We start from the raw sequence: 23,532 nt of genomic DNA on the forward strand, positions 1-23,532 counted from the left end.
ACTTTGAGGTACTTTATACAACACTGACTCCAGTGAGTAAACAAACACTTGTTATAGTTTTTTACCAGTTACAACCTTTTTAATTTAAAGACACATTAACCATCAACATGAGAAAAACATTGCAGATTTTATTTAGCAATCATTTATGAGCGATCTTCCTGACTTTACAATGCTTTATAAAGTGAGTGCCTGCATCTGGAAACACATCTGTATACAAGTTTATGTAAAGCAACAATATTTATATGTAATAATAATAATAATAATAATAATAATAGTAATTTTATTCATTTCATTAAAAACAACATAAAATTCAATATAATTAAAATACAAATCATAAATAAATGAAAGGAAGCAGAAGAAGACAAAATCTTATAACATCTGGCCCTGATATGTTTACATTATTTCAGCTGAGAATGGATAAATCCAGTGGAAGGAAGTGGGAGCAGTTACTGGCACCACAGTGGCACACTTTCCTCAGAAGTCCATTAGTCCTCATGACGTGTGCAGCAGCTGCGCTCTGACTGGACAGCACCTCTGCAGGCCACTGGTTGGTAGATCCTCCTGAGTAATCAAAGGTCAGCTCCTCTTCAGCCAAAATGTCCCGTCCAGCAAACAGCGCCAGCCTTGGAACCACAGAGTGCACGCGCACCGGTAGCATGAGCAGGTTGGGCTGGCAGGAGTGGTTCAGAAAACGACCCACGTTCCCCACCCGAGCGGGGTCCACAAACGTCTCGGTGGTGCAGCCCGGTCCTGCGTGCTCCCTCACGGCGATGATGTAATTATTCTCCCCAGGCGTCTGGCCGAGCTGTCTGCGCTTGGCCTCGGCGAAGCCGATCACCTCCCCGGCGTACTCGCACACGAACGTCCCGCGCGGGATTCCCTCCAGCGTTCGAACTCCCCAGCCCTTGCTCTCGGTGCTGCGGACCTCCAGCCTGAGCGTCAGCCCCCTCTGCACCACCCGGTTAGAGCAGGAGTCGCTGCAGCTGCAGAGGGCGTTGCACTCAAACAYGGGGGAGCAGGCACCGGAGACGCCGAGGCTCAGCGGTGCGCCTGTGCTGTCGAAGGCCTGCCCGTGCGTCTGCAGGCAGGAGCAGCTCTCTGGGCAGCAGGAGCGGGTCAGACAGGAGCATCCAGGGAGAGTCACTTCGCTGGGGTCTACAGAACATCCTGGTCCCGGGACATTCTCTGTGCAGTACTGAAAAATAACAGGAAAGTAATGATAAGCATGGCCCTGTGATGGACCTGTCCTGTGGGTGGACGGATGAATGGATACAAAGACAATAAGAGGACAGTATAATTCATTAAGGTCAGAAATCAGTAGATAAGTTGCAGATCTAAACAATAAATTAAACATATTAAGCTTAAATGATATCTCAGCCCATGAACCATCCAACCTGTCTGCACATGAAAACAGCCACAAAAGTAGAACAAGTTTAAAAAAGGCCAGCCCCATTTTTGACCCTCTGCACTGGTGACTTTGTGATGCTTTAATGATTTGCTGCCACCTTCTGGTGAATGACTGCATTACACATGATGCTGTGAAGTGTTTTTGTTTAAATTATTTTTTTAAAGAAAAGAGGCAGAAGATTTTTTTTTCATCTTCTGCTACCTTTAATTTAAAATTTGTTTTTTTATTGTTTATAGAATTTATGTTGTTGTTTTTGTAAAGAAATGAATAAACTATTAAACTAAACTTCTTTAAAAGAGATCACTAGGATTCATTTTCTGATTGAGTTTCTTCACCTGAACGCACACAGTKGTTCTCAACAAGTGTTTGGTATCGTTTGCCTCTGATACACATTTACTGTCAGCTGTTATGAACTAAAACTTTGATGCGAGTAAGGGCAGCACAATATTAGGGGGAAAATTTTCATTTTACTGTTTATTATCATCAGTAGTTGTGATAAATTTAGGTTTTCCTCATTTTCTCTTCTGTCATCACTATCTAAATCAGGGGTGCCCAAACATTTCCCCCGAGGGGGCCAAAATGAAAATCTATCCATGGCTGTGGGCCAAATGCAGTTATATAATACATGAAATACAAATACTTTTTAAAGTAAAGTCCTTTATTTTTAAAGATTAAACTGTCCAATGGCCCTCTTTTGTTTTAGTCTGTGCACTTGGAGAAAGTCTGTCATACGCTCAAGTAGCAAAGGCTCATGGGACATTTCATAAATTGATAAAATATGACTTTTTGTGGCCTTATAAAGTGTGAAAACCTACATGCGCCATTAAATCTGATCTAAATATATCTTGTTGTCATTTCATGTTTCATGTTTAATCCTAATAAATCAAAGATAAAGTCAGCACCATGAATGAAAACTACCTTCACTACAGCCCTTTTATAGTCATTTGACCAATGGAAACACTGTGTTTCTACCTATAGGATAACAGCTTACTACCTTGTAACTTTGGCAACTGTTGGTGGGCCAAATCAAATGGCTTGGCGGGCCAAATTTGGCCCGCGGGCCCCACTTTGGGCTCCTCTGATCTAACCCAAGGGTGTGCATCAAGGCCRGTGAGATTCTGTTGGGTTGATTTAGACACACAACCGTGCTCCTCTCCACTTCTGCCTGACTGGCTGAAGAAGAATGAGCCCACTTGTTTTTGAATAGTGGCTTCACCTCCAGGAAAGAGGCTGTCAAATGTTTTTAAATGATGTTTCTGAACTATTAGTTTTAGTAGTTTGTAGAAATTTTACTTTATTCTTTCTATTTTACACCAACTACAGTTATTGCACGCAAAAACTATCCTGCTCGACTAATTTGTTTCATTTACATGATGAATTAAATAACTCCTGCTGATTAATGTGCCTTGACCCACCCAATGAAATACCTATTTTTAAAAGCTTACAATTAGAAATAAATGAGCAAAAGTGGTGCAAAAATGACAATACGTCTATATTTATTTAGTTTTGTTTTACTCACACTGAGCTCTAGGACATGTTGATGGGAACTTAAATCTGCTGCTGCTTTGTCAGCATTATGAGCATCCATGCATGTAATTCATTGGCCCACACTGTGGACAAAACTAACAGGGCTGCAACGATACAGGAAATTCACGGTTCGGTTCGATACTTTAGTCTCACGGTTCAATATTTTTTCGATACAAAAAAGAGAAATTTCCATGCCCCTTTTAACTTACAAATTCATTTATATTAATTATGAACATTTGTTTAACCTCAAAAGAACAGTTTTTAAATTAAATGTTGCTGAAACAGCAAGTTTCTCAGTGGACCTGCACTCAAAGATGCAGCCTAGGTGGAGTAGTGGAACACAGATCCACTGATCCTTCAACACAGAGCATCTTCAGAAGACATGTTGATAAAGTAAATTTTTAAAATCTGTATTGTTCCATACAGCTCTGTTGGATACGGGTGCATGTATTGTTTCACCCCTAAAAACTAAATAACATGAACCAAAGAGCAGCTTAAGTTTAGGACATGTTTTCTCTCACTCACCCTATTTAACTAAGCATGTGAAGGGCTCGAATGTGTCGACTTAAATGCATAAAAAAACCATGTAACTTTTAGATTGATAAATAATAAACTATAATTTACATGTGTTTTTTTTATAGTGGTTTTAATTCCGTGACAGCTAACAAACATGTTCGAACTGTGCGTCGTCGTTTGTCATCATTCTCCAGCTAGTCGTGCTAAACTACTGAGACGGAAATACTTTTTACCTTAAATTTAGGAAATGTCGGCCCTCTGATTAAAACAGGCACATCCTCTAAGCCGCCACTCAAATCCACACCATCTAATCCAGTCATATTTAAAAACGGGATTAGCAGCGATAAGATGTCAACAAACTCAGGAGCAACGACTTCCGCTTTTGTCGCTGTCCGCTGTCTCCCCCTGGTGGTGTGTTGGAGTTATTACACCTTTRTAGTTTTCTGCTCTTTAGGGGGTTCTCAATGATTTCCTTCCTTTTAAACCATCCATCCATTATCTTTACCTGCTTTTTCTGTGATTTAATTTTATTTACCTTCATAAGAACTGTGAAAAACAAAAACAAAAAAGCATTTAAACAATTCAAACTTCTCTTTTTTTCTTTTAACACTTCTTCAGAATAAAATTTGTCCTACATTTTACCTCTTAGTTACATTTTCAATTTCATTTAGATACAATAATGAATAAACTGTCCCAATGCAGCTACGCAACTCATTGGTTAATGTTATTTTGTTGCACATAACTTTCAATTTTGTGTTGACCTGATGACATCACTTTAAAATATAAAATCAGATGTTATGTTACTCAGTACTAAAGTACCCTTACTATGAAATTCCTTTTTACACTTACATAAGTAATTTCTTAGATGACTAATTTTTACTTTTACCTGAGTAAAAAATATATTGAAGTACTGCTACTCTTACTCGAATACATCTTTTAGGTACTTATACCCACCTATAATTTTCTTTAAAAACTCTGGTGTGGTTTTTAATTACATTAATAAGTCATCATTAATTTTTCATTCCAAATGTTTGAAGCATGAATGTTTTCCTACTTAAAAACCTTTCTAAATTAAAAACACAAAAGTCCTGACATTAGAGTTGTAAATGATTAAAACGTCACAGATAATTTTCCGTATGAAGCCTTTGACCATGATAAGGTGGAACAAAACTCTGCAGCACGAGGCTCCTGTAATGTATCTTCATGTTCACTTCTTCATTTTTTAGTTTATTTTAAAACGTTGGGATCAACTGTTAGGGCTCTGCATAGTTCTTTGACTTGGACCCTCAGGTTTTTGAACCAGAACAGTCATGATTAAAGGAGGATTGGTTATTTTTTTTCTATCTGCTGCACCTCCACTGGAATAAACTCTCCTTATCCTAACTCTGTAAAGACTGTAAGTCTTTTAGTTAATTTGTATGCATTTATTGTAAAACACTTTTACACGTTTTATCTATTCATTATCCAACAATGGTACAGTGCACATACAAAAAAAAACCTTAATTTACTGACTAACTCATGAAAAGCTTGAATTCTGGTGATTCATTCATTCTCATTACAAAGAATTGATAAATATGATTATTTTTTTCAACTAAATTTTCATACTTGATCTTATAAAATGACAACCAATGCAGTGGTTTCATACTAAAGTGGGTGTGATAAACATCCCATAAATAAAACCAGTGAATTTCTCTTACTGCCTGTCTTGTCTTTCCTTTTCCTGGCAATCCATTCATCCATTATTCCTCCAGCTAACTTCAAGGATAAATTTTTATGAAATAATGTCAAGCATCTGGACTACATAAAGTAAAAAAAAGTGAAACAACATGTTAAATAAGTTAAGCTTGTTTTAGTTTCAGGTCATTATGAAAGACAAACCAATGAAACATTTCTAACCAAACTCATATTTATTTAGTCAGGTTTGATCTTGCTCCACCTTTTATGGTTCTGTTTTATTCCAGTCTCATAAACCAAATCACGGTCCATCAATTCAGTGAGTAGAGAGGGTCAACAGCAGCGCCGAGCCTCCAGAAATCAATACCTGGCTTTAACAGATCCGTTCAGTGCAGGGTTCACTGTGAGGACGGAAAACCTCAAAAGAAGTTCGGTTATACTCTTTATTTCCACGTAAGGCTCCGTGTGTCAGTCGAACGTTTTCTGAGGAGAGACTGTTTGTTTTTGTTAGTCAGATTCAAATTACATTCACTAAAAACAACTGCAGACAAAACAAAGCTAAATGTAATAAAAGTAAAACCCCCCAAAATCCAAACTCAGTCCCTCTTATATGTAAGTTTTGTGCAAACTGCAAAACCGATGAAGATCTGGGACTCTAACTGAAACGTCTGTGGACTGCAAACAATATTTATTCAAATCTGCTCTTCACTGAACATAAAATGGTGAAAAAAGATCAACAGGATGTAGTTTGTCTAAATTCACTGCAGTGTGCGTTTCGTTTCATGGCTCTTTGGATTTCGTCTGTTTCTGTTGATCTGTATAGAATAGAAACAGCCTTTATTGTCCCACCGAGGGGAAATTCAGGTGTAACAGCAGCAGCATCAGTTCACAAAAAACAACATATAGCTATGCGCCAATAGCAATGGTAATAGTGGTAATAGAATAGAAATAACAATAAAAATCTGGTGTTGGTATTGGTGGCATTCCTCATTTAATCTTCTGCCAGCTTCTCAGAGCACATCTGTTAGCATTCCCCAGTCAGCTCAGCTGCCTCCATTACCTCACCAGTCTCTGCTCAGTTTCTTCATGTCAGTTCTGCATTGTTAGAGAAAAAAAGGAAATGCTTCAAAGATCATCTGGGCATCTGGTAATTGTGCTCAATGTGATAAATATGAAACAATAGAGCATGTTGTATTGGAATGTTATATGGAAAAAGGAGAGAATTTGAAAATATCAAGGAAAAGTTTAGTTTAGTAGATACAGTTAGGTCCAAATATATTTGGACAGACAACATTTTTCTAATTTTGGTTCTAGACATTACCACAATGAATTTTAAACAAAACAATTCAGATGCAGTTGAAGTTCAGACTTTCAGCTTTAATTCAGTATGTTGAGCAAAATGATTRCATAAAAATGTGAGGAACTAAAGCATCTTTTAAACACAAATATCGCGTTGACATCAGGGGCAGTTCCCCTATTTAAAAAGGCGGCCGGCAGAGTCTGATCCAACTATAGGGGGATCATACTTCTGAGCCTCCCTGGTAAGGTCTATTCAGGGGTTCTGGAGAGGAGGGTCCATCGGATAGTTGAATCTCGGATTCAAGAAAAGCAGTGTGTTTTTTTTCCTGGCCGTGGAACAGCGGCCCAGTTCTACACCCTCAGCAGGGTCTTGGAGGGTGCATGGGAGTTCGCCCAAACAGTCTACAAGTGTTTTGTGGACTTGGAGAAGACGTTCAACCGCGTCCCTCGGGGACTCATGTGGGGGGTACTATAGGAGTATGGGGTACCAGGCCCGTTGATACGGGCTGTTAGGTCCCTGTATGACCGGTGCCAGAGCTTGGTCTGCATTGCCGGTAGTAAGTCAGACTCGTTTCCAGTGAGTGTTGGGCTCTCCCAAGGTTGTCCTTTGTCACCGATTCTGTTCATAACTTTTATGGACAGAAATTCTAGGAGCAGTCAAGGTGTTGAGAGGATCCTTTTTAGTGACCTTAAGATCACATCTCTGCTTTTGCRGATGATGTGGTCCTATTGACTTCTTCAGATTGTGATCTCCAGCTCTCACTGGAGCGGTTTGCAGCCGAGTGTGAAGCGGCCGCGATGAGGATCAGTGCCTCCAAATCTGAGACCATGGTCTTGAGCCGGAAACCGGTAGTGTGCCGCCTCCGGGTCGGGGAGGAGGTCCTGCCCCAAGTGGAGGAGTTTAAGGATCTCGGGGTCATGTTTACGAATGAGGGAAGAACGGAGGGAGATCGACAGGCGGATTGGTGCTGCGTCTGCAGTGATGCGGGCGCTGTACTGGTCTGTCATGGTGAAGCAAGAGCTGAGCCAGAAGGCAACGCTCTCGATTTACCAGTTGGTCTACGTTCATCTATGGTCATGAACTTTGGGTAGTGACCGAAAGAACGAGATCGAAGCTGCCGAAATGCATTTCCTTTGCAGGGTGTCTGGGCTCTCCCTTAGAAATAGGGTGAGCCAGCCCCTACTGATCACCTTCAAACTCTCTGTGATAATTCTGGGTTTCCTCCACCCCCAGCTTCTCAAGACTCCTCTTCCTCCTCATCCGGTATGTAACCTGTCTTCCCTCCAACATGCTCATCGTCCCCTGGCTCATGGCTCAACCTTTCGGATCCCACACACCTCTCCCTGGTGGACCTTCATCATCTGGTGTTCCTGAACTCCTGCATCTGCAGGACCACCCTGGACTGAACTCATTCATTCTCTCTTTGTAAATAAACATATTAAAAGTTTGTCTCATGGAAGTGTTTGCGTGAGTCAGGCAGTTTTCGAAAACCGTGACAAACCTGCCTTCAGAGACCCTTTCCGGGACAGCATAGCTCCTAGGATCATTCAGACACTCAAACTCCTTCACCACGAAAAGGTGACGACGAATCAACACCTCGTTTAATGAATCTATTAAGTAAAGCTGTGTGCTAATGAACTCTTAGTATGGCTTATTRTGACCCCCGCACGCGAAAACGTAAGCGGGAGTCATTGTTTTCGTACTGTTTGTTTGTTCAGTGATTTTTGGTCAACTGTAGCACAAAAACGGCTGCACCAATCAACGTGAAATTTGGCAGGACTGTAGATGAGTCTGACCTACACTGCGCCAGCCAACGGTTTTACGATAGACCCCATATTTGAGGAGGGGGTGCCATTCCAAGAGGGGGTGTCTGGACATGTAACAATGCTTATAACTCAGAACCTGTTCAACATAGGAGCTTCAGATTTCTTTTGTTGTTTAGCTCTGATGAAGCTTTATCCATCAGGCCCACCAATCAGTGCCCTCCAACCTCCGGACCCCCAATTTATCTGAAAAAGGGGTATCTGGTCATACAAAAATGGTTATTGCTCAAAAACTATTAAGCATAGGAGCTTCAGATTTATTTTGTTGTCCAGCTCTGATGAGGGGCTATCCATCAGGTCAACCCCCCCCCCCCAAAAAAAAAGGACCCCCACCCAAAGCACTACAATTTTGGGATGCACCTAGTAGCATGACATTTATTAGGAATAAAGAMTTCTGAGTTCTGGTGCATTTGTGCGTGCGGGGGTCATTATGTTACTGCTCTGCGGTATCTAGTTCTTTTCTCATTTTTTATTTTTAATCAGAATCTTGATTACTAAGTTTAAAATGCTTTCTGAATACAGTCACAAGACTTTTAGTGAAGCTACATCTGAAACTATTTATTTTTAAATGAGCCTTATGTGTCAGCACTGAGACTTAACACAGATTCACACTTGCACTTTGCTGTAGCCTGTTGTTTTCATTAATCAGTGCTGTGCTCTGAGCAGCACCTGGTGCACACGGTGGTGATGATGCAACACCAGCTCACCACAAATCTTTATTAAGTTTGATATTAAGATGTAAGCATGAATTTTAAAGCCAATGAGACAAAATTGCCATAGCTGCAGATAAAACGTTGTGTGATGTATCAAGTATTGTCACATATAACTGAAGTTAAAACACTGAATAAACATTTGGTAATGTGTTAACATAAAGACTAACAAGGCYCTGATATAGACCCTTGGGGACCGAAGCTGAGCAATTAAGATATAATAAAAGTTTATTCTCCAATCGGTAGCCTGTGTTCTTTTAGACAGATATGATTCCATCCAGCAGAGGGCTCTGTTTGAAAMGGAAAAACGAGAGCTTTGATAACAAAACATCATGATAAATTCGTACTGTTCCTGCAGGAAGAAGTGCCAAATTCTCTAAATCAATAAGAATAACCAGAATTGGTCCAACACTCAAACAGTAAAGTGGTGTCTGGTTGGCAGAGATGTATGAAGGTGAGGTTGCAGGAGGAAGGTCTGCGTTTCTGTTGAAATGTGTCATTGAGGTGCACTCCCTTCCCGGTCAGCACATCCATGAAGACTCACCCATATCTCAGAGTTGTCTCTTCCATATGTTAKCTCCTTCCAATGTCTGGTTTACTGACATGGTTGTGTCACAAAAATTGTGTCTTTGTGCATAGAGACAGCAGTGAAACATAGGTTCTCCAGGGTTATGTTGACCAGGAGGAGGTGCACCTTGGTTGGGTAGTATAGGGACATGTTTCCACTTCATCTGTTGGAAACAATCCTTTCATGATAAATTCACTAAATTTTCTCCTCGGTCAACAACAGAAACACCAGATCTCCCACATCCAACTCCTCCATTATCCACCTCTGCCACCCGTGCTCTCACTGTRTTATTTCTGTTTGTACATGCAGTACTGCAGTGGGCCAGTGGGAGGATCTTTACTTCTCACCCACAAGTTTCTCCTTGAGTTCAAGCAAAAGCAAATGTCTCACGACCACGTCAGGGAGATTGTCTTGTGAAGTATAAAACAAAGTTACAGATGTCACTGCCTCTGACTTTACTTAGCTTTCAAGAAAAGCCTGTTTTCTCTGAAACAGAATTAGTTTTACTTTCCGCAGTGAAACTGTGATGAGGTAAACGTTACCGCAATATAGTTCAAAATAAAGTAAAATTCCTTAATTCATTGCAATTTTCAGCTGTAAAACAGGTTAAAATAAAGTTAGCCTACTTGTACGCCTGAAGTCAACACAACACTGCTGGTCAAGACAGATGGCTGCCTGTCCTGAGCCTGGTTCTGCTGGAGGTTTCTTCCTGATTAGCAGGGAGATTTTCCTCCCCACCGTTTGCTCAGGATGGGAGACTGTGATGAAGWGATTCAACACAATCAGCTGGTTTCTTTAGATTATTCTATTTATGTACAGTGCACTGAGACAACGTATGTTGTGACTTGGTTCTATATAAATAAACTTGAAACAACACCAAAACCAGATATTATTATATACTGTAATGTTACTGTGAGTCATATACTGTTGTCCCAATCATGCTTGTGCTTTTTAGGGACCAGCACCAGAGAGGAAAAACTGTAACTTGAAATACTGTATAAGAAATAAATAATCTATATAAAATATAATATAATATAATATAATATAATATAATATAATATAATATAATATAATATAATATAATATAATATAATATATGTTTTAAATGGCCAGTTTTGTAGTCATAACTTTAAAACATCATTGTTGTATCAAGATAAAAATGATGCAACATAAATACACAATAAAATGCAAAGGTGGTATACTGGTTTATTGATTAAAAAGAGTGTAATGTATTAACAAGTGATAAATTACAGACTTTAAATAGGATTTATATTAAAAACCGATATGATTGTGTCAAGCCCTGACAGTTTATACACTGGCTTCAACAGACAGAACACGTTTCCTCCTTCATAACAACTGTAACCAGGAACAGTTGGTTATTCAGCCGCAGGGCTTCACACCWTGAGGCCGTGTTCCCACAGGAAATATCTTTATAAAGAGGAAAACAAAACAGAAAGGTGAACATTTGAACAARTTATTAAAAGATGATGACTAAAAATGTTAACCAGAGTAAAGGGTTAACTCTCCAGTAACCATGTCAGCTTAGTTAAAGGTTATTATAATAATTAGATTAAAAGTTTTGAGCAGTGAAATGTGTCTGTTAACAATAAAGAGTTTGTTTCCTGCAGAGCTGAAAGACATGAAGGTTTGTTGACAGTAATCTGATGAAGGCTTCAGACTGATACTGATGGGATGATACTAGATCTTTTGTTTTTTTTTTTGTTTTTTTTTTTACATCTGCCTAGTCAAGGTTTTATCTTTGTTTGAAACAATACTCTCTTGGTTCTTGTATTGCTTTCATGTCATCTTTGGCAGCAGCTGAATATGCTTTCTCTCATCATGCGGGAGGGAAAAGAAGTCGAGCTTTGGTCCACAGATGGAATTGTTTTTTGTTTGTCTGCACTTTTTTTTTAAGAGGACAAGATGTTTTAGTGGTTTCCCATCTGCAAGGTTGTTGACCTTGTCAGTCACATTTCAGACACTGGGGACTTGTTTCTCTCGGCAGCCGGCACGCTCACAGGTGGATGGAGGAGAGAGTTGTCATGGAAACAAGCCACCAGGATGGGACGCAGTCCCGACTGCAGCAGGAGCTTTCAGTGATAGCTATCYCATTGAACAGATTTCCGGACTGGTACTGGGCTACCTGCTGAGCTGGTAAAAGGAGACTTGATCTTTTTCTGCAGGTGAAAGACAGTGGATGTTTAAAGAAGCTTCAAAGCATTTAAAAAAATGGCAGAATTCCTCTACTGTTCTTCACACCTTCCTATCAACAATCAAAATCTAAATTAATTGAATAATAAGAGCTAATAACTAAATTATGATGTATAGAAAAAACTAATTCTCACTGATTGAAGTGTACATTAAAAAGAAGTTATTAAGAAAACAACGGTTATCTGAGGATAACATCAATCCTTAAAGAAATATTTGTGCTCTTTTAAATTGTGGCTCTGTTTAAAAGTTTTAGATAGCTTTTTGAATGGCTACTATAAAATCTCCCTTATACTGACATGTAGAAACAATGCAGTATAACACCCAACTGCTGCTTGATCCATTTACAAACAGTCAAGGAAAGCTCAACTGAGTTCCCAACACTGAGACATTTGTCTCCATTCCAGCACTAATAGAGAGGAAGAGGGGTGGAGACAGTATGCAGGAGATAGAAATGTTGTCAGGGGAAACCCAACAGATTGGTTGATTGCACCTCGAGGCTCTGAGCTGTCAATCATCATCAGAAACCAACTGAACTTTAAGGCTTTCTGCTGGATATCCACTCTTCCTAGACGGTGCGCCGCTGAGGTTTAGATCTGCATCGAGGTAGAGGAAGAGCAGGTTTTTAAAAAGATTTTAACACAAGATTTGCAAAGATCTTAGTAAGATGCATTACTGCAGTAGGAGCAGATGGTAGTTTAGCGTAATTACACAGACAAAACTGTGAAGAAATCTAAAATGACACAACGTTATTTGCAGCCAAAGATGTGTTGTAAATGAACCGAGTTAAAAAATGTTGGCAGCAAAATAGGCTGAAATCTGTAGTTATTGTCATTACCTATTATCATCAACTACAAAGACTTTGCATCTGTAATATTATACTTCCTGTTTCAAAACAGGTGAAAATACAGGCGAGTTTCATACAAACAAATTAAAATAACGTTATGCATTATATCCACTGGCTGGAGTCCATATGTTCCCTGGTACCCATGTTCTCCCATTGTTATTAATGAACGTCATGAAAGATGCTTTGCTCCTCTTTTAAAGGGATCAATGTTTAGGTGTAACATTAGACTTTATTTAATAAACACATATTGTAACTGTAAAATAAAGACTGTAAAAATACTGCAGGATGTTCATTTTTTATCATTTTTAAACTAAAAGTATTTATAAATATGTTAGATGGGCGGAATATATTAATTCATTAAATAACAACATGCAAATTTTGCAAACATTACTATAATCTGCCTGTTGCTCCACTTCCCACTTTTAGACAATCCTTGTTTTGATGTGATGTGTCACATTTATGTACTTTGCAGTTTTTCCAGTAACTGTAACCATTCTATGGGGATTATTGTTTAGCACACATGCTGTACATTTCCATTTTCAATTTATCATCACTAACATTCGGTTTGTGTCATAATCTAACTCCTGCTATACAGTTAAAGAAAATAATAAAACCCAGTTCAATATCAAAGTTCAGATATGTTTTTACACTTGATGTCGTTACAAAGCGCACATAAAAAACACATGGTGTTAAAATCATAGTTTAGAAAATAAGAGGAAAGAAGGTTTTATTGAAGTTGTTCATCAAACAACATGTCTCTGTGTGTAAACCACAATGAAACCAGTGATTGTAGACATTCTAGCAAAATAAGAAACAATATTTTTAAGAATTTTAGAAAAGCCATACATCTATTAGTTTATCTAGTGTATAACATTCATATTTCTATTGCTGGTTTACAGTACTCTGCAAACTTAAAGTCTAACTCAAATATACTGTTATTTTAATGTACTAAAAAGTAAATCAAATAAGAGATAATACAACATTACAGAAGTGTTTCTAACATAGTTCAATAGACAGTATATCAAGTCTAAATGTACTTAATCAGCTTACATTTGAGTTGATAGACAAATTAGTATATATATTTATATGTATTTCAGTGCACAACAGTCAACAGTGAAACTGTTTTTTATAATAAAAAGAACAAATTGAGACTCTTAACAGTTCTGCCAGAGAAACATCTCAAAAACTGTTTTGGATTTCAGCATTTCTGTCCGCACACTGAATCCACGACAATGCTCATGCTGTGTTCATCAAAAAGTTACTAAAAGTAAAGCACAGTGACTACTAAGTTCAGGAAGCTTAACCAAGCTGGCATATTGTGTGTCAAAACAAGTGAGAGGTAAAAAAGTAGTATTCTAAATTAGAAATCTGTAAGTGGGTCATCGATTGCCTCAGTCTAAGAAAACCAAAGAAAGGAAATAAAAAGGTAAATATTACACAAAAACAAAATGAAAAGAATGTTCACTTTTACATGAAGAAGCAAGTATGTATATTTGTGCTACTTAACAATCCTGTCTCTGTGTCTCCCACAGGAGTGTGTCTCTACCACATGTAATAGCTACGTGAGGTGTCCACTTGGCTGGGTTTGGCCTCCGTCGTGCCTTCTTTCTCCTTCTCAGTGTCCGCCTCCCACAAGTTAATAAGAGGAGGATACAGTTCGTTGAGTGGAATAGATGAGGTTTTCTGCATGTACTTTTTGAGAGAGTGGTGGTAATTTTTCCTTTTCCACCTCTTAGCAATGTACACACCCAGTAAAACCAAGCATATGATTGCAAACATTGTTCCCATGACAGCTGCAAGAGCAGTGTTGGTCCCTTGATCGGATACTTCCACAGCGAAGGGCGCTTGCTTCGTAGTCACATTCACACAYGACTTTTGTGTTTGATGTTGGATGTTGGAGACAGTCAGGCACACCTCGTACTCTGTTGCTGGTTGTAGATGAGTGAGGTTGTACTCGTGGACGTCCACGGGGACCTTGGCAGTGTAAGTAATATGTGGGTTGTCAATTTTCATGGTTGCAGATGACCACTTGAGGTTAGAGGTCATTACATTTGAGTTTATTTTCCAGGAAACAAGGATTGAGTGAGATTCTGTCTGCTTTACGTAGATCTTCATGAGCTGCGTACTGTCTAATAGAGTACCATTCACCTTTATGGCTGTTACTCTTGTGTCAACTCCATCGGAGTTTTGAGCCACACAGGTGTATCGGCCAGAGTCTTCAACTTGGATAAGAGAAATTCTCAGTGTCCCTTCTTTGCTGAGGCTGTATTTGTCAGATAAAGTGTCTGTTATAATTTTGTTTCCCATTGGTGTCACCCAATAGATTTCAGGGTCAGGCTGGGAGATGGCTCTGCAGTCCAAGTCCAAGGTCATGCCGATTTCCAAATTGAGGTGGCTGGGGAAGGTATCGTGAGAAATCATGGGCAGGCACTGATTTGCTAACTTTTTCTGTAATACCTCTCGCACACGCATACCYCGGACCTCGGCTGGCGTGGCACAGAACATGGCTACAGGTTCCATAAATCGGACTGCTGTTTTGTTGGAGYCCATCCACTGGATGACACAGTCACAGCGCAGAGGGTTGCTGTGGATGCTGATCTCACGCAAGTTGGGGAGGGAGTCTACCGTAGACTGATAAAGGGCATTCAGAGCATTGCTGTTCAGCATTAGACTCTCTAAAGCTGGGACATCCCGAAAAGCCTGACGACTGATGTAAGAAAACTTGGGATTGTTTGTCGCCTCCAGTTTGGTGAGCTCAGGAAGGTTGTCCAAAGCATAGTGATCAATAGAAACCAGCTCTCCCATGTTGTTTATRCCCAACTCCTTCAGTCTAAGCATGTTCTTAAAATCCCCCGCTTGAATCTTATGTATAGGGTTTTTGTTTAAGTCAAGGAACTTGAGGTTAGGTAGCTTCTGAAGGGCTCTCTGAGGAACTTGAACCAGCTTGTTGTCATAGAAAGAAAGGCTCTCAAGATTGTCTAGTCCCACAAAGGCGTTGCTTGGGACATCTTTCAAATCCATCCCAGCTAAAACCAGGCTTCTTAGATTGCCCAGTGGCTTGAAATTAAAGTCTGTAATTCCATCAACAGGGTTCTCACCAATCATAAGGATCTCCAGATTGGGTGTCGATCTAAACCACTGGTTGTTGATGGTTTTTAGCTTGTTAGAGTTGAGGTGAAGCCTGAGGAGGTTATGAAGACCAGAAAAAGCATCAGCAGCAATGGTGTTGATCTGATTGTGGTTGATGTAGAGCTCCTGCAGGTTGCTCAGATCCTGCAGACAGTAATCAGGCATTTCTGTAATCTGGTTCTCCTCTAAATGAAGCGTGGTGAGCTGGGACATGTTAGAGAGACCAACATCTCGAATGGTGCTGAAGTTGTTTTGGGAGAGGTCCAGTTCTGTCAGGTTGAAGAGCTGCTCCAGTTCTTCACTGGTTTTTGCAATGTAGTTGCTCTGCAAGAGGAGAACCTGGGTTTCACTGGACAGGTTACCTGGGATCCGTGTTAAGTGAAGGTCATTGCAGTCCACAGTTATGGCTTCTCTGTAGGTGGACTGCGGGGTGAACCAGGGTCGGATCTCACACACACACAGCTGAGGACACTCATTGCTCTGGACACAAGATATTCCTACAGATACTAGCAGCAGGCCAGCAAGCACCTGGTGAGAGGTGTCTAACCTCCATCTAGCCATGCTGGGAAAGGACAGGAGGATRGTCAGATGACTTTGGAGGAGGATGCGTAACAGTCATCAATTAAAATTTCAGCTGATGATGCCTTTCAGTCCATGAAACATAATGGTCAGGAGAAAAAAGTGCTCGTGTGTGGGGGACAAATGTTTCTGGAGTATTGGGATTATCTGAAAAACAAAACACAAAAGAGTTTGGGATTAAATTTTTAGACTAAAAACTGAATGAAAAGCAACAAATGTCCAAAGACAAACTTGAAACATCYTTTAAAAACATGGGGAACAGAGTCTTGCACGTTATAGGTGTTTCCCTGCTTCGGCACACCTGATCCAAATAATTAAATTACTTACTCAGAATGTCATCAAGTTTAGTAGAAGCCTGTCATTTATTTATTCATTTAGGCAGGTGTGTTAAAGCAGGGAAACACATCAAGCAAGCAGGWCAGTGGGTCACGAGGAACTGAATCAAAGAGCTCTAGAACACTCCAAAGGTTTATTATAAAGCCTGTGTGCTTGTGACAAGCATTCCATACAAATACAAAAATTTGAAAGAAAACTTCTTAATATTTAAGAAATTCGGCATATGCACAATTTTACACATTTTGTCACATAACTGGCATAGATTTTAGTACATGGTGTTGTTGGTGTAACCAGAAGCGATGCCAAAATGGAAAACTCTGGTCTTCTTTAAAAAGTGGAAAATGTGAAATCAACAAGCAAGTGGCCAAGATGTTGTAAACTCATTGTTTATTAAATGGTGTGTTGCTGGTAGTTGCTGGAATACTGCAACAACAATTTACACAAATTTCCAGTGGATAAGAAGGTAAGAATAGCTTGAATCAGATTAGTTATTCGCTACTGTCTGTGCTATTACCTRTCGTAGCAATGCTCTAATTACATGTAGGTGTTCCTTTGTCACCACAGAAAAGTGCAAAAGAGCAGCCTGAGAGAACCTTTTCATTGACATTTGTGACTGCACATCTGAACAACTGTTCATCTCAGTGGTGCCTTAAAATGCATTCAACTTTATCACTAAAATTTGATGTCTCTAGCATTTTAAAATAATTAAAAACAATATCAATGAAAATAGCCCCCATTTAAATGTTTCTGTTAAAATTACCCAAACTACTTAGTTTGATGATGTCATTTCAACAATGTCCATATACACAAATGTATATGTTGAGTGTAGACCCATGAAAACACGTTTTGCTGATGGTGCTGAGGCTGCAAATATACWGTATCAGTCTGTGGGGAACCAAACAAACCTTATAATTGACTTAATGTATTGATCAGGCAGACTGATGCAATCACAGCATCAGTTCCAAAGGGAGAAAACACATTTTATTTCACATTTTATTGTATTTTGGTCTGTGCTCATCACACATATTATTGACATCATGGATGTTGTTTGGTTGCGAAAACAGGAACAAACTACAAAGTGTAGAGATTTAATATGAGCGAAYRTAGTATTCTTTTACACTGGAATGYCATTTTTGAGAAAGGGTTGTTTTAAAATCTTAGAAAATCATGAACAGTTTCTTATTTGACTAGTCATTAGCCTAGCATAGACTAAAWTTTCTGCCCACTTGTTTTCTTGATTTTTTTTTGCCAAACAGATGCTTTATCAAGACCAGTGGTTCAGAATGCTAATGTTTGTCAGTACATATCAAATCAGGCAAAAACATTTTGCAAAGGTACACACATCTGCAATTGATTAATGCTTCTAAAAGGCAGAAGCTAACCAATAAAAAAACTAATATTTATATGCAATTCCACATAGAAATCTAGCCATGTTAAATTGTTCAAATTGACAGCCCGCCTCTTCCAATATGGCATTGTGCTCATACCACAATGGTCAATCTTCTGAAGTGTACATGATGCCTCTAGTCAATATACCTATACGGAGCTGCAGAGGGTAAATTGGGGGATTGACTTTCTTTTGTGTAACCTTGCAATACTTTTGCATTTCCAACACCAACATTTTGCAGATTTGCCAAGACAAAATAATCCTTACAACAAATGTGTCCTCTTGCACCAATTAGTCTTATTAAATGTCACTCACTGTGGTGACACGCATGCCTTTTGGCAAGCACAGACTGAATATCCTTACATTTAAGGTTTCATAATAAAACTCCAGAAACAAACATGGGTGTAGGGTCTGTATTTTTGTTGCTGTTGTCTGGTTCAGCAATTATTCCACAAAGTATTGAGAGGTAAGACAATACCTCTGTATGGGAATGCAAAAGGTATTGTAGGGCAAAGCATAACAAAAAAAAATCCCCAACGTCTTTCGGCAGCTCTGTAAAAACAGATAAAAGCCCCTAACAATGATGTTTAGTCCTACATCTGACATTTCTTATTTGTTTTTTACTTATTCTTGTTGCTTATAATTGCAGCAATTAAATAAGAAAGTAGACTGACAAAGAACTAGCGTGTCTACACCATCCTTGCGAGACTGAGTTATGTGCATCATCAACAGTTTTGAGAAAATGCAAGTTCAGCTCATTACAATGCACACAGAATGCTGCTCTGAACTACTTGAAACAAAGGATTAAATTCCACAGAGAKCTTTCATCTATCCAACAGGCCTATAGAGACTCCATCATTAGCTTCTCAGAACATCATTAAACATGATGAGCTACTGATACACACCATGCCTCAAAGAAAGCAACAAAAAGTTAGGAGTCTTAAATTTTAATGCAACTTTCTCAACATCCAGAATGTAGGGCAATCACGAAGAAAAGTTTTCCATTGGCTTTGAAAAAAAAGAATCCTCAGTTGAATGAATACAGATGGAATAATATCAAAACATTTTTCTGTCCTTTTTTTTTTAAAATTGACAATGGCTCTGGACTACAAATGAGATTTGAAGGATGAAGCAGAAAAAAAGAGAAATCTGGATGTAGACCTCTAAGTTACTTAGTAAGAGTTGCAATGTTGAGATTGTTCTGCACTGAAAACAGGCAATTYCTGATTCCTAATGTCGGATTCTGAAAGTCTACTGCGTCTAAAACAAAACATATCTTTTTCTATTCTTGCACAATTCTTTATATAGTATTTTTTATTATTAGTAATTGTATCATGGCTAGTCAGTGTTAATTTTGTTTTTGTGTGCACTGTCTATAGTTTGTAAAGTAACTAGTGTGTGAAACACTGTTCGGATGCTGCTGTGACACCTGAATTTCCCCTCAGTGGGGCAATAAAGGCTATTTCTATTCTATTCTATTCTATTCTATTCTATTCTATTCTATTCTATTCTATTCTAATGGGCATCTGAATTAACAAAATGTGAATTAGATGGTAGATCATTACAATTGGCAGCTTTTACTTAAAAGCTATTAGATCCTGTTCACACTGGATGATAATCGTACTACAAGGTTAAAAAAACAATCTATCAGAACATGCAGGGACTTTTCAGGGTTCAAGATGTGTTTTAAAGTGCCTGTGACATGCATATTCTTCAAATACAAAAAGTCAAATAAAACATCTTTATATTTAAGAAAGTTGAAGTGATACACACAATTTTACCAATTTTGTCCCATAACTGGCATATTTTCTTTTGAACTTGGCTCAGCCAAAGTGAAACAGGAAGTGACATCAAAGGGGAACTCTTTAACAAAGAAAACTCTCTGGTCTTTGTTTAATGAAATAATTTTATTTGAACTCTGACTCTTCTTCATCTCTGATAGAGACTCAGAATGATCTTGAGAAACATCAGATTCTTCTCTACAGTCTGGGTTGGTGGCTTATCATTCTCTTCACATGCAGACATTCCCCTTTGACATCACTTCCTGTTACTTCACAGGCACATATCTCAACAACCGTTCATCTCAGCGACATGAATTTTCTTTTGCAATATTTTATCAATGTCCTCTTTCTAAAAATGCATTCATATGTATTACAGAAAAGTTTGACCTCACAGGCACTTTAAGAAGTCCCATCACATGTCAGAGTGTGATAAAGTATAGCCAGTGTTCTGATACTTGAGTAAAAGTTAGTCTTCTCAAAGAATATTACTTCAGTAAAGTAAGTATCTGACATTTACTCTGCTTAAGTATCAAAAGTAAATTTCTGATATAAAATGTACTTAAGTATTAAAAGTGAAAGTACTGAGTAAAAATGAGCAGTTAGAATTTCTACAAGGACATTTAGTGGGAGGTGACCTCCTCAAAATATTGGTCTGTATTTGTACTTTGTTGTTATCAACAAATTTAATTTATTAAACTGTAAAACAGAGTGAGTCCAGCTCCTAAACTGTGTAAACTGTGAGTTCATGATAAAAAAGGATTGCCTCACTGTTTACATTAAAAACAGAAAAATCATGTCAGGATCCTTGTTACACCATTTTAACTGAATGATATTAACACTTTACTAAAAAAATTACCTACCTATATACCAACAAACACAAACCACTAGTGTTGTTGGGTCATTAGGGGCAGTACTCCATTGTAACTAGACTAACTTTTAACTTTTTTACCAAACAATCAATTTGCTTTATAAAGCTTGTTTTATACTTCGAGTTGCACTTTCTTGTTCCCCMTGCTGAGTGACATAAAATTGCACATTTTCTGTCTGCTCTCCCGGTGACAGCTGTCATGTGCATTGCCCCAAGTCACAACTCCGTGACGCCGACCTTGCAGCTCACAAGTGAATGATTAGAACTTGGTGGGTGTTTGTTCATGAGGAGCAAGCAGTGGTCCAGCTCCTCAGWGCTGACCTGGACCAGGCTGGACCAGAGCACAATTTCCTTCTACATGTTTTGTTTAAAATGATTTTTAGACTAATGCCTTTTAAAAGAGCTGGAAAAGCAGCTTTTTTGATCCTATTGAACATGATGCAGCTTATGTTCACGTCTTTTTTCCATCCACAATAACAATAAGTTAACAATAATAAAAATAATAAATGTTTGTCCTCTGTGGACTCTTCACCCAGCACAACACTGATTGTTCAGTGAAAAAAAAAAACAATATCCAGCCATCATTATTGTTGTTTATATACTTATAATTTATGACCCGCCGCATCTTCAGCCATTCATACTCAGTCAGGATAAAGACTTTCGAAATGACACAATGACCGACCTGCTGTCTCACGTCGTATTGAARTATGACCCAAGTTAAGGAGGTCACAAACAGTTTACCGTATGTATACTCCCTCATGGTTCAACATTATTAACCATCATAACAACTTAAGTAATGAACAGGAACAGCTAAAGTTTACTGAAAAGAACTCAAAATAAAAAGAAATTGTCATCTTTTTTATTTTATTTATATTTTTTTGTGAGGATTATAACATGGGAGCAGTGATCAGGATGGATCTGGAACTATGATCTAGATGTGCTTGGAAATGCCTTGCAACAAAACTGTTTACCAAAAAGAATAATCACAACAACATCGAGGATAAATTCGGAGTCAAACAGAACTTGTAGGATTAAAATATTTCTTGGAACACCAGAGACAGTCGGGACTCAGCACAGCGCTCATGTTACGGATCAAAAATCAGCTGATTCAGGAGCTGCAGGATTTTATTGACAAGTAAAAACACAATTTCGGTGAGTCCAAGGATTTATGTGTCTATCTCTGTGAACTGTATAAAAGGCATGACATGTAACACTGGAGTATTACATTTATTATAAACATGTATTAGAAATAAAAAAGTGCACCCACTTGTACAAGAGAATACTGTGAGAATCTGAATTCTTTGTGTTTGAATGAACTGTGCTGCAGTTTCGTTTTGCATCAGCATTGCTCGTTAACAAGATCAGTTTGGCAGCAGGTGTTTAACAAGCCTGTGAACTTGCAGTGTTATGCCAACATTTTAAGATGTCCTTAACTTAATTAGCTCTACTTACGTGGTCCTTCACCCAGTGTCAAGCCAGACAGAATCCGCCTACTTAACAGCCAACACCACCTTATAGAGATACCCACTAAGAGGCTTTTAAGCAAAGGAGCTAAGAACACATGTGAATATAGGTAAACTGCCTGGCAACAGCACAGCGGAGGAAGAAACAGCACTCCGCTCCTCCTATACCAGGGAATTCCTCTGAGACGGGGCGGAGCGAGGGTGGATAAGGGCTACGACAGGATCTTGTTGTTTTTTAAGCTAAAGCACTGTATATTGTGCCTATTGCTGTTCCAGTGAGGATTAGCAGATGGAGATCCTGGAGGGAAGATTAGCCGGGGTAGTGTGCAGACATCACACCCAGAGGAGAGAAGTGGGTCACACAGTACTTTAATTAAAGGCAATATATCTTTGGAAGCTAAAACTGCAAGATCAGTTCTCTAAAAAAAAACAACTTATTGCTTCATTTCTTCTCTCAATATTTGTCTGTGACTGAAGGTGCTAAATATAAAAGAAATCGTTTCATAGTACTGTATATTGAGAAAAGAGTTTGGAAAATGATGATGTAAAACAATGTTGTGTAAGTTGTGTTTTGTTAAATCAAGAAAAATGATGTGATTTTGAAATTCAGTCATGATAAACATAAGGCAAATCTAGCACAAAATAAATATTCACTCTTTTGTTCCAGCTCTCCTCTTTACAACACGTGGGGTTAATCCGGCTGTTAACCTCCAATTCTTCCTACTTCAATAACTGCTGACGGTTATGTCTGTGTTCCCTTTTATGGACTGTAGCATCGCAAAGTTTATGGTCTTATTTAATACTGAACTCACAAAGCATGGCACAGCTGTTCAACTCAAAAGTGGGTTAGTTCATGTTGTTGTTGTTTTTAGTGGTAAATGGAYTGTACTTATATAGCACCTTTCTAACCAACCAGGTTACTGAAAGTGCTTTAAAACACAATCTGTGCCCTCATTCACACACACACCTACACACACAGGTTTGTATTTCTATCCTTATTGGGACTGTTCATTGACTCTCATTCATTTTCAGTTGCTTCTATAACCTAACCCCACCAGTACCTAACCCTAAACTTTAATTTAAACAAATCCAACACATTGGGCCTCATGTAAGAACATGTTCTTATTCTTATCCTAAATTTCTCTTACTTTTGTTTGTACAAAGGGTTCGTACGAACATGTCACGTCAGATTCAACAAACTCTTCTAKCTTCAGGAAAAGTGTGTAAATGAGCTGCGTAAATTACACCTGTTTGTATCCAGCTGCTCATGCACGCGAGAGGAGATAAGCATAATTACCACCTCAAAAACACCACATAAGGCTATATTTCCTGCCTCAGATATCAGGAAGTGTCCATTCATGAAAATGACAGCGAAAATTAAAAAGAAAAACTTTACGAGTTCAGAGAT

General features: G+C 38.7%; 2 protein-coding genes across 2 annotated transcripts in view; both read right to left on the minus strand.

Moving 5' to 3' along the window:
• Positions 1 to 306: 306 nt before the first annotated feature.
• On the minus strand, positions 307 to 3,849 carry setmar (SET domain and mariner transposase fusion gene). The gene is made up of 2 exons (XM_014021965.1): positions 3,685 to 3,849; positions 307 to 1,195 (listed from the first exon to the last, which is right to left on the minus strand). The coding sequence occupies exons 1-2, from the start codon at positions 3,769 to 3,771 to the stop codon at positions 404 to 406; spliced, it is 879 nt and encodes a 292-aa protein (XP_013877419.1). The 5' UTR covers positions 3,772 to 3,849; the 3' UTR covers positions 307 to 403.
• A 6,869-nt stretch (positions 3,850 to 10,718) lies between these two features.
• Positions 10,719 to 23,532, minus strand: part of LOC106527165 (leucine-rich repeat neuronal protein 1) — a 20,915-nt gene continuing 8,101 nt past the window's right edge. The window contains exon 2 of the mRNA XM_014021968.1: positions 10,719 to 16,436. Within this exon, the coding sequence (XP_013877422.1) occupies positions 14,124 to 16,271 (2,148 nt within the window). The 5' untranslated portion in view covers positions 16,272 to 16,436 and the 3' untranslated portion in view covers positions 10,719 to 14,123. The remainder of the gene's footprint in view (positions 16,437 to 23,532) is intronic.

The sequence above is a fragment of the Austrofundulus limnaeus genome, unplaced genomic scaffold (assembly GCF_001266775.1).
Source record: "Austrofundulus limnaeus strain Quisiro unplaced genomic scaffold, Austrofundulus_limnaeus-1.0 Scaffold312, whole genome shotgun sequence".
Taxonomy (NCBI): domain Eukaryota; kingdom Metazoa; phylum Chordata; class Actinopteri; order Cyprinodontiformes; family Rivulidae; genus Austrofundulus; species Austrofundulus limnaeus.